The sequence below is a fragment of the Astatotilapia calliptera genome, chromosome 1 (genome assembly GCF_900246225.1).
Source record: "Astatotilapia calliptera chromosome 1, fAstCal1.2, whole genome shotgun sequence".
Classification (NCBI taxonomy): Eukaryota; Metazoa; Chordata; class Actinopteri; order Cichliformes; family Cichlidae; genus Astatotilapia; species Astatotilapia calliptera.
Window position 1 is genome coordinate 32,970,483 of NC_039302.1, and position 12,701 is coordinate 32,983,183.

Below are 12,701 nucleotides of genomic sequence, written 5' to 3' on the forward strand. Positions count from 1 at the left end.
ATATGTGACACAATACCAGAGCAAAATGTACCATTCCAGCAATGAGATTAAGCATATAATGAATGTGTAATTATTATTAATGATGTGAGGAGACACGAGCTTGACATGAGCTCTTTTAGTTGCTCCGCTCAGAAGTTTATTAGTCTGCAATCATTCTCTGATTCAGGTGAGCCCTGTGCTTGACCTTGCAACAGCTGCTATCAATGATCTAAACACACACTTTCTTTGAATATTACATACTAATTTTAAAGAATTAAACAAACAGCTTTCATTAGAGATGTGACAGTGGATACAGTACCCCACAGTATGTATCTCCACAGATGCTGGTTCACAGCACTACATCATGTCTGGGCACTATCTTAAAGTGGCTGTTAGAGGATATGACAGTGTGTATGTGTGTCCTTATCATCTCAAATGTCAAAGTCGGCTTTAGTAGATCTCCAAAGGCATCTGGATCACTGCCACCATGAGGCACGAGCTGCACCACTAAGCATCTTGACATGTGAGGGTGACGTCTTGTTGCTCTCGGGGCAACATCACAGATAAAATAAGACCCCCTCTTTCTCTGGAGCGAGTCTTTTCCAGTCGGGTGATTGCCCTACAGGCTAAGAATAGGCCAGGCATGGGAGTGCTTGAGGAGTGATCCAATGCATCTCTGGCAGAGAGAAAACGCACAGCTCGCATACTTTGAAAGGCACACTTACATTTCACAGATTGCTTTCACATGAAGCATCCTGTCACACAGAACTAAATCAAATCAGCTGTTGTGCGTTTTGCCACAGTGCCAGGTTTCACTGTGTTGTAGCGTTCTCTTTCTGTTATGCTTTTCATTCATCTCTGGGCTCTGCAGGCTGACAGGGCTGCACTGCTGCATACCTTGGACAACTGTTCTGTTGTTGTTGAAACTCAAGTCTGCTGGACACAAACTTGTCTCAATTATTATGACAAAAGTAATCTGTTAGTGATAGTAGCTGAACAGTGAGGACTTTGTAGCTGTTTTAGCTGGCAGGCCGTTATCATTACAGGTTTGCTTGCTTCCACCTCCATTTATGGTTGACATTACATTTTCATCTACACACATGGAGACATTTCAAAAGCCTAGTGCTTGTAACAGTGTATGCTAATCTATCGCAAACACATTGTTAGGCATGGAGTATAGGGTTTGCAGAATTACTCTGGTTGTGGAATGAACACAATCCATGGAAAAGAAAGTTTCTTTGAAACACCATCAGAACCAAGTACATGGAGAGAAGGCCTTTCCACGGGAATATTTGTACAGTTGTTTTTGTAATTTCAGTGAACTGGTCCTTTAAATAGCTTACAGGAGCCACTTTTTACTTGAATGTGAAGAAATTGTACTTTCATGAAGTATACAGTTAGTAATCCAAGTGATTAATTAGGATTTATGAGCAGAAAACGACCCCTTGTTCTGCTGCCAAAACTGTTTTATTAGTTTAAAATTTCCTGATTTCCTGAACACTAAATTATAACCATGTGTAAGAATTTATCCAACCACAGAAACTTTGGAGATTATAAAATATGCTCTCATTTATACCAGGTTATCTGCTGCCATATTTGACATTTTTACTTTTTAGATGTCAGCCCTGTGTCAAATAATTACTAGTTATTAACGGTTAAGGAAGTTGCTGCTGTTGTGCCATATGGATATATGCACCCAACCCTTGCATACTCTGTGACATTTATGAATCACTGCTGGTGCTTGAATGTGCTTAAAAGTCAAATTTATCCTACGTGCAAAGAAAAAACTGTTTTTTGTAAGGCAGGGACTTCATGGCTTCCTGTTTATTGTGTCGTGAGCTTTACTGACACCATGAGAGTTGGCAAAAAAAAACAAAAAAAACACAAACAGATTGGGTTTTGTATGGTAAAAAGTTACCATACAAAAGTATGAATGATATCACTCTTAATTTAATTCAAACACGAAAGGGACTAATACCGTTTCTCTAAATGTTCATCTATTCTTTTAAAGCACTAATAATGGAAGGCTGACTTTATGGTATTGTTGAAAAGGGGAAGTTTATTAATACCCTTAGGTATGATGTTTCCACTTTATGCTTAGTAATGCAACAAGATAATGAAGCCGATAATGCAGCTTGTCAGTTAGTTCATCCAAATCAATGCCATGGATACCCTTTACAAAAAAAAATAATGAAAGAGAAATATCTGAAGTATTGCTAAGATTGATCACATACTGAGAAATATTCAAACTTTATATCAAAACATTTACCTACACTTTCTGTTAAACAATGTAAAGGAAGACAAAGTATGCTGGTATTATAGCAGCATCGCTCATGAGCAGATTTCCTGTGTGTGTCAAAACCAGCCGAGCTATTTGTGTGTTGAAGAGATAGACATCAGCAAGCATAATACTCCATCAAACAACGACAATGAATCCAAAGAAGCTTTCCGCTTCTCCTTCCAAACATGGGAAGACTGTTGTAGCCAGTGGGGTACTACTTTACACATAGTCAAATTTCATGCCTAAATGTTGCAAATAGACTGACCGATATGTAAAAGAACACCTCTCACTTTCTAAGCTTTGTTTTAACCAGCTTGTCTGTATACGTGACATTTGCGGGAATAAACAAATAAAGGCTCAAAGCAGGCAAATCAAGGCCTATTGGCCTAGAGAGCAGTCACAGGTGTCTGCTTGTGGTTAACAGCAGAATAGACAGGGTCATAGTCCTTAGAATCATTATGGGCAACATCAATGATGCATATTAACTGCCTCCACCACCACCACTGTCACCACATCGAAAATTTATTCAGTGTTCGGTGATTGTAGAGTTTGACGAGACTTTCCACGTCAACAAGCACGTTTCTATTCTGCACTGGCTTATGGTTTTATTTTTCTTTTCAGCACAGTGCCTGTAGTTACCCTTGAAAAACAATGTCACATTTCCCGGGGAAGGTGAAACATTTGAAATAACAGTAAATTTAGAGCACACTGGAAAAAAGACTTGGCCAGACTCTACTGAAACAAACTTAAAAACCAAAGCTCCTCTTTTCCAGTAAGTGGAGCCATTTTGGAAGTAAATACATTCGTTTGGGAAGCTTGAGTTCCTTACAATTAACATTTGGTACAGCACTGCCAAGCGTGTACACGTGGAACCATCTTTATGAGATCACATAAGAGTGATGAAACTGAAGACAGTTTGGTTGCTCTTCAGTTTGATACAGTTCTTTCCTTAAGATTGCAAGTTGAAGACTTGATTAAGGTTCTGGGAAGTCTAACTAAAGTTAGGTTAGGATGACAGTGGTTATGGTTTGAATTAGTGTAAGACCAAAGAAAATGAAAATTAATCCTCTGAAAGGATGGAAACAATACTGAGCGTGTGAGGAAAGAGTGTGGGAGCAGTAAATTCAGGCTTCCGGAGAGAAAAACACGCATTAGAAGCTTACATAAGCAGTTACAAAATGAGTCACAATGACCATTCATTTTTAATGGCAGGGACACCGACTAAATGCCATGAAAACAGAACAGAGCTGCTCAGGGACCAGTCTCAACAGCATCACCACACTGATGACGCTGTGGGACCAAGCAGAACGGTGGACAGCTGGGTCTTATCACTGTGAACAGTCTCAATTGAGCTTTTCTGAGGTCCAGCCTATGTTTCATCATTTTTTTTGTATTTCCTTTTTCACTGTGTGACAAAGTGGGTGAGAGTACCACTTGTCTATATTCTTAGTTAACATTCTTGTTTTGATTTAACCATATTTCACATGTGATCTGCAATAGGCAAACGTCTACTATCTCGGGTTTATGTTTTGCACTTTTACAGATTATATAATATAACATCTTGGTTTAAATCAACTCCTATAAGTTTGTTAAATTGACATGTTCTTTATTTCAACTGTTAATTTGTATTGTTTAGAACTTACCTTACCTACCTGTCTTCCAGAAACAAAAGGAGGAAATGTAGTTTTACTTCCTGCTTTATAGCTTCTGGGTTCTTCTGAGGTCACAGGAAGAGACCAAGTGCGGGAGGGGAAGAACTCTTGTAATTTAATAAAGTTGATTTTAGAGGGTTTATGAAGAAATAGATTTATTGTTGTAATACGTATTGATTACACCACAGAGTTTATGTTGCCAGTAAAGAGTAGCAGTAGAGGTTTGAATATAAATATGTTCATCTTACCTACCGAATGGAACAGTCCAGAGGAGAAATCTTAAGTGAACTATTTAAGCAGAAGAACTCAGGTGTTTGAGAAGAAAGGTTCAGGTCAGTGTAGCTGTGTGCAGTTTGACCTTAATTTCCATTGATTTAAGTTCAGTTATGTTTATTTGAACTGAGTTAATTATAGAGTTGAGTTTCCTATTTGTTTCTTTGTAAATATTGTTTGGGTCACAAAATGGTGAATAAATCACTTGCTACACTGGACAGCATCAGTCTCCTGCACTTCTTTGACCGCTTAATTCAAGTCTTACCACACACTGACACTGAAAAGAAATGATAAGTAGACTAGTATACTAAGTAGATAAGCATAGTAAGGCATTTGTTCTGCTATGTGAAGTGGTTTAGAGTCAGGTGTATATTGAAATGTATTGCTATAGACAGAATTTGTAATCAGAACTCTTTACCTTACGCTCATTCACCACTTTCCACTACTCTTTCCTAATCAGAAGGTTCCAGGTTCAATCCCTGGCTTTTCAGTCTGAGAGCTATTCTTCAAAACCCCAAGTTGCCCCTGATGTATCCGCCGTCTATGAATGTGTATGAATGTGTATGAATGGCAGTGTATGAATGTGTGTGAATCATAGGTTAAAAGGACTTAGGCATAGAAAAAGGTGCTTGTATTAATGGGTGACTGTGATAGTAATAAAATGCTTTGAGATTAGGAAAGTGCCAGTCCAATTACCACTTTAATGCCACAGTAAACACAGTAACCAGTAGACATTAACATACGGTTAAACGAATATTCTCAATGACAGGCTACATTCATCATCAGCAGAGTTTACAAAGGTGGAATTTATGGCTGCGCAGTTATTTGGATTGAGTTACATGTTACACATGTACCAGTACTTCCTGATGCTCACCAAACAAGTTTTTTAAATTCCCTATATTGAACATTTGGACCAGTTTAGAGACTTTCTTAAATGACCTCTTTAGTTATTTTATTGCCTTCTTTCATAGTGGAACTCAGCCAGTTTTATTTTACCACTTTAAATCTTAATAACCTTTAGAGTTCCTATTATGCAGTAACTGTAGTACTGTACTGTAATCAGCATGAAATGAGCACACTGCTTGAGCACTTTTATTCGTCTAGCATCACCTACATGAATTCTTCTTTTATTTTTGCCTGATCAGTAGGACTATTCTCATTTTTACTTGTGTCGGATGGGGGACAGTTTCCTCACAGAATGCACCAGTGTAAACTAGTAGAAGGAAACAGCTGCATGCCTGTCTGTCTCTCCTGAACCTCAAGTGTTACTCAACCCTTACATCTGGCCTTTACTTTATAAAGATCAGCACTAATGTGTTCAATGAAATAACACATCATAAGCAACGGAAAATCTATTTCTCAATATTTCATAAAGAGGAAGACAATACTGAAGGCAGCACCTAAATCCTCTGGAGTTACACTTTCTAGGAATTCATTTTTCTAAAACACAACTGCAGGCATTTGTTTCCCTAATCTACTGAATGGATGCTGCAAGAGTCGATCAATGCACTTGCGTGCACAATGAAATAATAACTCAGCATTATATTCTTGCTAAAATTTAATTCGTGTTAATTCAAAATCAGCTGCAGCATGCGATGTGTATTTGCATACTACAGTCATTAGTGCTGAGTGATGCAACCTAACAGGTTTCAAGAAATGACCCACCAAAAGACGTCTCTACAAACAGACTATCCAAAGGTCAAAGCAGTGACATGAGTAAAAGGTTAAGAACAGCGTCCTACCACGTACCTCGACGATGTCAGAGTTGGTTCTGCTCTCGTGGGGTTCGTTGTATTCTGTGTACTTCAGCAGGACTTTATCCATGTCGGTACTGGCGTACTGAAACAGCTTGTTGGAGCCATTGAAGATGATGAGGGCAATTTCACAGTCACACAGAACACTTAACTCGTAGGCCTTCTTCATCAGGCCAAACTTTCTCTTCATGAAAGTCACCTGGAAGAACAAAAGCCAGAGATCAGCCTAGAATAGCTAACCTACAACAGGTCAAATAAAGGGTCATACCTGTTGGTTCTTTCTAGATTTTCACAAGCAAGTCAGAGTATTTATAAAATTAAGGCTACACGGCATCCAAAAATATTTTTGAATGTGTTCTGTCTGAAGTAATAAATCACCGTTTGCTTTGTACTCTGTGCTGTGTGTTGAAAATGTTATAAATCTTTCAAAAACAAAAACCCTTTTTACAGTAACAATTAAATGTTTTTGTCTTCATAACCCAATAATATTAAAAAAAATGTCTTTTAAAGCAGTGAAATCTAAATAGTCCATCTAATGGCTTCTGAACAGGTAATCCGCAGTGCTTTGCCCCGTGGCCTCTGATGTGAATGTATGGTGCAATGATAGCAATAGTAATACAAATCTGCACTAACATAAATGTTTCATTTTAGGTGTTTAAACAACTCTTCCAAAACAAGCAATACATTTGTCAGCTCATCCTACCGCCGTGTTCACTGGCTGATAGTTTTCAGAGAAAAGAGAAGAGAATTAAAATGTGTGTGTAAGTGTCAAACAGGAAGAGACAAGGGGTGGGGGATCTCTAGTTCTCTAGTTCTGCACTTCTGAAAGAACGCAGTAATAATCTGGAAATACTAATTCAGTAACACTGCAGTTTCTAGTGGAATGTTACTGAATGAGTGGAGTGGATGGGAAAGGTAGGTGGGGAAAGAAACTATGTAATGTTTCACCTCCCTTAATGATTACCATCAAGGTGTTCAACTTTATTAGTAAGACAGAGGGCTGTGCATAAACATTTTCGGCAGAAATACAGTCAAACCCCCCTTTAAGCTCATACTGTAGTGTTATATTGCACTATGGCTTATAAAGTAGAACAGTCATTCTTGACACCTCCATATTCCTCCAGACCATAAAGCTAAAACATATTGTTTGGAGTGGACCATTTACAGCTCAGTGTAAACCCACAGGTCACACATGGATCATGCTCTTATCCCTTTATGGTGTGTAGCTCACTCCCTGCAATGAATCATCTGTATTTATCTGGGTATGTCTTACTTCTGTCATAGCTTCTGGGATCCTGACTCATATCTTTTCAGTTCCAGAAGCTTCTGCAGACTCACATCTCAAAGCTTTCTGGCAATGTTGAGTGTCAGGTATATTTCTTTTTACATGGTTATTTCTGTAGTTCAGTTCTTTACACTTTCCTTTACACTTATTGTTCTGAGCACTTTTACAGATCTTACCATACCGCTGTCATGACACTCAAGCATCATTATGGCCAAGAATTATAACAGGAAGTGTCTTGATTATTACCTCTGTAAAATATAATTGGGACTAGAGACAGATTTACAACTTTCAAAACAGCCCAGTTGTACGAAACTGTATACCGACACAGGACACATTATTATTAGAGCTAAATCTAAACTATTCACAGTCAAATAACAAAAATCTTTTTCTCTATTTTTAGCTTTTAGTTGCTTTTCTGCCAAACGATTTATTTAATTGATGGGAATTCTAAATAATACCACTTGAGTGATGGCTTAGTGGTGTTTCAAGAAACTGTGTGCACAGTACCTGTTTAGTAGAAAATATCCACTCCTCTGACATTCTTTTTTACTTTTCCTGTTTTATGCATTCCCGAAGTGAGGAAACCATTTTATATCCTGGTATTATATACAGTATGTCATTGCTTTACATACTACAGTTATAAAGCAGAAATAACACAGACTAACTTTGATCTAACTGCAAGTCCTAAAAAATTCATATCTTTACTGTTACCAAAGTATTTAACTGTATTTGCAGTAAAATAACGTTGTTTTCTTTCATTTATCGACAGCTGACATTGTAAAGCTAGTTTGACTATAGTCTACATGGTAAACCCTCAGATGGGTAAATATGTGGTCTCTGGTTTAAGCCTCATTTGAAGAATTTTACTCAATGCACTGTAGATTGACTTTTCTTTTTTATAGTATAGAACACCAAATATACATTGACTGGGACTGAATTATTTGCACACAAACATTCATAAACATTTTTATTTTCTTCCCATCCGGGCTGCTATAATGTAATGTGTGCCTAGCAGAGATGGGCAGTAACGCGTTACTTGTAACGCGTTACTGTAATCTGATTACTTTTTTCAAGTAACGAGTAAAGTAAGGGATTACTATTGCAAAATCGGTAATTAGATTACCGTTACTTTCCCGTAGGAACGCTGCGTTACTGCGTTACTAAGTGCGACGTTGGTGACAGCAGCTGTGTGCAGATCAACAATGGATAATATATCGAGTGCGGGAGAGAGTATGAGCGTGCAGCGTTTAAAGTGTGGAAGTACTGACCTTACTTTGAGTTTGATTCCATAAAAAGTGACAAAAACATTAGCGTCCATCGTGCGTGGGAAGAAAACTTCTTTTTACAGCGAAAAAAACCCCTAAACTTCCGAGCAAGCGTGATGGGAAACTCACAGAGACACTCGCGCGGATTCTTCAACTGACCGCAGCACACCTGCACCAGGGTAACCCTCCGCCTACCCTGCTCCTGCTTTACAGGTGAAAATAGAGCAAAAGGACCGCTGAGTCTTTGACTTTATTTATTTTCTGCTGTGTTTTACTTGCATCTGTTTGAAAGAGTGAGTGAAAACACAAAAAATATTTTATTTTATGTGCTGGAATGTGTAGAAAATAGGTTTAAATGTTAAACTAATTTATTCAAGTCAGAAAATGTTGCATATAATTAAATGTTTTGCTTGATGCATAAAGTTAAAAGATTAAAACTGATAAAACAAGTTAAAAAAAGAGACTTTTCCATTTGATTACATTTTGTATGATGGATTATGTAGAAAAAGTAGAATTGGGCTGAAAGATCTATCACTTTATCACCTCTTCAGGTTGTAAATCGTGTTTTTAAAAAGTAACTAAGTAACTAAGTAATTAATTACTTTTGAAAATAAGTAATCAGTAAAGTAACGGGATTACTTTTTTGGGGGAGTAATCAGTAATTAGTTACTGATTACTTTTTTCAAGTAACTTGACCAACACTGGTGCCTAGTCGCAATATTTTGTATAGTAATTCTCGCAGAATCGTTTTTGCAAACATGTTACAGTAACAAGATTAAATGATAGTGGTGAACTGAATGACAGTCTTACAGTTTGGGAAATAAACACGTCCTGAATTCGTAAGTGTGCTCCCTTGTAAAAAAAAACAAAACTGTACAGCTTCAGACAGAACTGAAAAATAAAAATAAAAATAAAAACACATGACATAAAAGTTATGAATTGATTAGCATGTCATTGAGTACAATAAGTATTTGATTCCCTTACTTAGTACTTGAGTACTTAGTACTTCGTAGAGACAACCTTGTTGGCAAGCACAGCGGTAAGATGTTTCTTGTTGGTCACCAGATCAGCACACATCTCAGGAGGGAATTTGGCCCACACCTCTTCACAGAAACTCTATAAATTATTTTAGCTTTCTTGGCTCCTGCTTGGCAACTCATTGATGTACTTCCTCTTCAGCCACTCCTTTGTTGCCTTGGCAGTTATTTTGGATCATTGACAGGCTGAAAGGCCCATCCAGGACCGATTTTCAATGTTCAGGTTGAGGGAAGGAGGGTTTTTTTTTATACATGGGTCTGTCCATTGGCCCCTCACTGCAGTGAAGCCATCCTGTACCCTTAGCAGAAAAACAGCCCCCAAACAGAACGTTTCCACTTCCATGCTTGATTGTGGGGATGATGTTCTTTGGGTTATACTCAGTGTTTCCACAAACACAGCAAATGAATGTTATGCAAAACTTTCATCTAACCACAGTTTTTTTCTCCCAAACCTTCTCTTAATCATTTAGATGTTCACTGATAAACTTAAGATAGGCCTGTACACATGCCTTCTCAAGCGAGGGGATGTTGGGATCATCAATCCATTACAGCATATTGTGTTACTAATGAAGTGCTTGGTGACTGGGATACCAACTGCCTTGAGATCAGTTACAACCTTGTCATGTGTAGTTCTCGCCTAAACCACCAACTTTCTCATTTTTATTCTCACCCCATGAGGCAAGATCTTGCATAGAGCTCAGACTGTGGGTGACTGATGGTCACTTTGTTTTCCATTTTTTAATAATCTTAGCAGAAGTTCACCTTCTCACCAAGCTTTTTGCTGATGGTCTTGTAGCCATTCCAGCAGTCCACAGTCTTGTCCCTGACGTCCTTTGACAACTCTTTGGTCTTGCCCACGGTGGTAGATAGGTGGAAATGGAAGAAACTGATTCTGTATATAAGTGTGTTATATCCACATAATGAGATGAAATCAGGAGCACCTGTAACTGACTGATTGATTGATTGGCTGTGTGCCCATGTGGAACAGGAATTACAATCTATGGGAGCCAGAATTCTGTCTGTAGAGAATCAAATACTTACTTCACCCAATGACATGCAAATCAATGTATAACTATTATTTAATGTTTTCTCTCTGGATCATTGGTTCATATTCTGCCCCTCTCCATTAAAATGAAACCATGAAAATTACAAACTGTTCATTTCTTTGTAAGTGAGCAAATGTGCAAATTCAGCAACATTAAACAATCAGTTTCCAAAGGCATAAGGTCAGTTAACTTGTAAACTGTTGTCTCTGAAAACAAGTTTCAAGTGATACTATTTCTTGAGCATAACTTGCAAATACACGTGAAAAGAGATTACCAAAAACTACACTGTTCCTCTATTAGAGTGTGTGGCTGCATAAACACCATCTATCACTAGTGCATCTTTCCACTAAAGCCAAGTCATTGCTGTATATTGTGCATGATGTGTGATAGTCTGATACATTAAAAAGAGGAAAAACTGCTGAAAACACTTCATGCACTTGACAGATTAAAAAAAAAAAACACAAACCAACTTCCCAAAATAGAGTACAAGAACCTAAATATACGGCAGACTCAAGTGATAGTGCACGCCACACAACTGAAGCAGTGTCTATCTAAAAATGCTTCAGCCAAGACAACCAAACATCAAATATAAACATTATCCCAGATATTTATTTTCCAGCCACATCCCTATTTCCAGAGTCTGTGCCTTCCTTCCAGACAGGCTGGTATTTGTTGTGCTGTTGGGGGTGATATATATAGAGGAGACAGACAGAGAGGGATTCCAGTGGGCAGCAATGTGGCTGCGTAAGGAGACGGTGAGGAGAGAAGGCCACTGTGTGTCCCTAACACTGACCCACCCTGCTAATGACAGGGTGCTGTCCGGACCCAGCTAACCCCAAATTACTGCCCTCGCCACCAGCTGTGACCACTACACTCTCAAAAGTGAAACAGCTTAAAGAAACCTCTGGGAGCTTCTTAGATTTAAACAAAAGTGTACCAGCAAAAGGTTGGGTGCAGGATGCTTTTACAAAGTGTTAATGAACCTATCAGTACGTGCTCATGTACATAATATGTGTCTTTTTATTAGAAACGGGTACCTGACTAAAATGGCACTTCTACTTTTATGCGGCTCTTTGGGATCGTGGAATCAGCACAGTGAACGTCACATTTTTAGAGTGTGCTCTGAGCAGGAGCGCCACATGGGCCACACATCGACACATGAGATATCACGAAAACGAAACATAACAATGAAATAAATGCTAAAACTAGAAGGTGTTCTCAACAGTTAAAGTACACAGCAGATTTCAGCACTGACATAAAACAACAACGCAAAGATATTTTGCGCAAAAACTAAAGACATTTAAGAAGACAAAGGAAGAAGACACTCACCTGTCGGTTCCTCTCATCAACGATACGGGTGATTTGAATCTTCTTCCTTCCCATTGCTAAAGCAACGTCCACCAACAACCAAAGATGAATATCAGAGGGCTCCAAGTATATAAAAATTTAAAAGACAATCCTCAACACATAGTCCCCCTGTCAGCTCCTGTTAGTCCATCAGCTTAGCATGGCTTTCTGAAAGAGAGCAACAATCAGCGTTAACTTAATCATTGTTTATTTACTGTGTACGAGCAGTCACAGAAACAGTTCTATTCAGCAAAGATATTCAAATACTTGGACAAATCATAGAGTGCAAAGGGTCACACACTGCTTACACTGAAAATGCCAGTTATGCAAGGAAAGAAGGAACAGAAAGAAGAATGAATAATAAACATACATTAGTCAGGGACACAAAATCCATTTCTACCATTTTGAAATTTTCCTCTGCAGTTTGGCATTTCACATTTTGCTGTCACTGTTGATTGCAGTTTTGTAGAAAGAAGGAGGACATCTTTTCAAAACACCATAAAGAGAGCCATTAAGAGGACACGAAGCGAGACTGACTAAACACGTGCTGGTCCAACAACAAGGATATGATCCCTCACCAGCTTCTCAACTACTACTGCTGGAACACACAATTGAGCCAAAGACTGAACTTTCTGTTTGTTCTAGAGAGCGTTCCTTTCACTCCGGAGCTGAATCTATAATTATAAAGAGACACATGAGCACAGACACTGTAATACATAGAGAATAAGCGTCATACTGTATGTACCATACTTCATCACACGCCTCTGTATACTGTAGCTTGC

The 12,701-nt window shown here is 38.3% G+C and overlaps 1 protein-coding gene across 5 annotated transcripts in view; it reads right to left on the bottom strand.

Moving 5' to 3' along the window:
• LOC113026412 (myocyte-specific enhancer factor 2A-like) overlaps nucleotides 1-12,701 on the bottom strand; it is a 47,251-nt gene that overhangs the window by 13,635 nt on the left and 20,915 nt on the right. For 3 of the 5 annotated variants that reach the window (XM_026175181.1, XM_026175211.1, XM_026175191.1), the window contains exons 2-3: nucleotides 11,902-12,087; nucleotides 5,935-6,138 (exon numbers count right to left, since the gene is read on the bottom strand). In XM_026175181.1, coding sequence (XP_026030966.1) covers nucleotides 5,935-6,138; nucleotides 11,902-11,955 — 258 coding nt within the window. In that variant the 5' untranslated portion in view covers nucleotides 11,956-12,087. Of the gene's footprint in view, nucleotides 1-5,934; nucleotides 6,139-11,901; nucleotides 12,088-12,227; nucleotides 12,274-12,664; nucleotide 12,701 lie in introns of those variants that run through there. The other 2 variants (XM_026175200.1, XM_026175219.1) reach the window with 2 other exon arrangements.